The sequence below is a fragment of the Triticum urartu genome, chromosome 5A (genome assembly GCF_056163025.1).
Source record: "Triticum urartu cultivar PI428250 chromosome 5A, HENAU_Tu73, whole genome shotgun sequence".
In the NCBI taxonomy this organism is placed as follows: domain Eukaryota; kingdom Viridiplantae; phylum Streptophyta; class Magnoliopsida; order Poales; family Poaceae; genus Triticum; species Triticum urartu.
The window spans coordinates 610,375,349-610,377,338 of record NC_141877.1 but is presented as its reverse complement, the minus strand read 5'-3'; the positions used below and the strand labels follow the sequence as shown (position 1 = coordinate 610,377,338).

The 1,990-nt window shown below is 36.8% G+C and overlaps 1 protein-coding gene across 1 annotated transcript; it reads left to right on the top strand.

The window, feature by feature from the left end:
• Positions 1-229: 229 nt before the first annotated feature.
• Positions 230-1,651, top strand: LOC125529395 (two-component response regulator ORR42-like). The gene is made up of 3 exons (XM_048693808.2): positions 230-329; positions 865-1,086; positions 1,212-1,651. Exons 2-3 carry the CDS (start codon positions 871-873, stop codon positions 1,398-1,400), a joined length of 405 nt encoding a protein of 134 aa, XP_048549765.2. The 5' UTR covers positions 230-329; positions 865-870; the 3' UTR covers positions 1,401-1,651.
• The last annotated feature ends 339 nt before the right edge of the window (positions 1,652-1,990 follow it).

Below are 1,990 nucleotides of genomic sequence, written 5' to 3'. Positions count from 1 at the left end.
CTCCATCACTTCTCTCGTGCTACCCAACACGCCCCTCTATCAATATAGAAGCGGGCAATCTTACATATCTAGAAAGATGGATCATTATTTAATAAAATCTCCCAATATTGGTTTGCCATATTTATTTGAGTGGAGAGCGGTGTGGATTTTTGCATCGTGAAGGCGATGGAGAATGGCTGGCCATGAGCTGCATCTTCCCTTCGGCCCTCTATATATAACACAACATAATCAGGGTACAAAGCACACCATCACCAAGCAGTCAAGCAGCAAGAGCGGGAAGATCTCCATTCTCTTCCTCCTGGACCTCCTCGTCCTCCATCTCCTCCATTGTAAGTTCTAGCCTTAGCCTTCATATCCCTACTCCATCCTTTGTTTATCAATCTTTTTTCATCATCCACCCTTTATAGTTTTTGTATCCATGTATTATATACATGAGTTTACAAGAGGTGAGGTTATATATGTGTAGGGTGTAAGTAGTTCATTTGATCTATATAGTACGCTTGTGTTGACATCCATGTTTATGCCTCTATACATACATGTTGCCATTTTTTATGGTTTATTTTCTATGTTGATGTTATTTGGATGCGTCTATTTTTTGGAGCTACATGATTTCATAAATGGAAAACATGCAAAATTAATCATGCATATAACAATCATCAATCTATAGGATGGAAGGTACCATATTTCTTCTATTACTTATTGATCATGTTTTGGGAATTCTATATTAGTGAAACTATGATGTCACTAATTAATATTACATTTTTCTATTGACTCTTTTCAAGAATAACAATCTCCTTGCGTGTATTTGGCATGAGTGTGTAAGGGAATAACTAATTTCTTTATTCTATTTTCAAATTCATTTAGTTGATCATGGCATCCAAGGCCCAAGGGTCCTCCTCTGTGAAGGCACTAGTTGTTGAGGACAACACAGTTCAAAGGATGGTCCTCTCGCAGAAGTTACACAATTTTCAATGTGAGATTACTCTCGCCGTGAATGGAAAAGAAGCAGTTGACCTATTCCTTGAGGGCAAGAAGTTTGACATTATTTTTTGCGATAAGGACATGCCCATCATGACTGGTCCTGAGGTGCTTAGCTTCCTCTTTGGATTTTCAATGTATTTACAAATTTTAGAAATTTATTGATTTGAACATAAGTCCTTGATTTAAGTTTGCAAATAAACTAAAAATTCTCTTGTTGTGTTGCTTAACAGGCAGTTGTAAAGATCCGTGCTATGGGGGAAACTGATGTGAAGATTGTTGGGATGTCAGCTGATGATGATGCCATGGAGGTGTTCATAAGTGCTGGTGCTGATATTTTTGTGCCCAAGCCTTTCAAGGTTCAGGATCTCGAGTCTATAATTAAGGAAGTCATCAACAAGAAGAAGAACACCATGGTCTAGCACATTCGAACTTCCTTGAGCGATGGACGAAATATTTTTCTGCTTATGGAACTATGTTTTCTTATGTATGCATTGTTGTGTTGTTTAGTTTCATTGTGTTGTTTAATTTCTAAAGATTAATGTTTAAGTTCGTTCGTTCTAAGCAAGAAGAACATGAGACTCTATCCTTCATTCCATGGCATTGATATATTGCTTGATTGGCACCAATATAAATATGGCGCAATGTAATAAATAGCATGCATATTTGTCCATTGTCACTTTTACAAACAATACCAGAAAGAAATAGTTACATAATTTATTTGCCAACTTTAATCGAGGGTATGTTTTGCATAATTTCTCAGGGAGAGGCTCGGAGGTACTTGAGATTATTTTAACATTTTGCGATACATTGATTTTTAACACAATACTCTGAAGTATGTCCTTGCGTTTATAAACCTCCTTAAATAATTTTGTAATATATTTTCATTTCTAAATATTTATAAACCTACTTATCCCTCCCTCCTGTCCTGAGCGCCTCTCTCACATGATCCACTACATCATCAGTGCTCTTCGTCCCATCAGCCTTCCCTAATCCTACATCCATTCTATTG

Coding starts and splice junctions, on each gene's coding strand:
- LOC125529395 (XM_048693808.2), top strand. CDS start 871: ATGGCATCCAAGGCCCAAGGGTCCTCCTCTGTGAAGGCACTAGTTGTT. Junction 1,087..1,211: donor CCATCATGACTGGTCCTGAG/GTGCTTAGCTTC, acceptor GTTGCTTAACAG/GCAGTTGTAAAGATCCGTGC.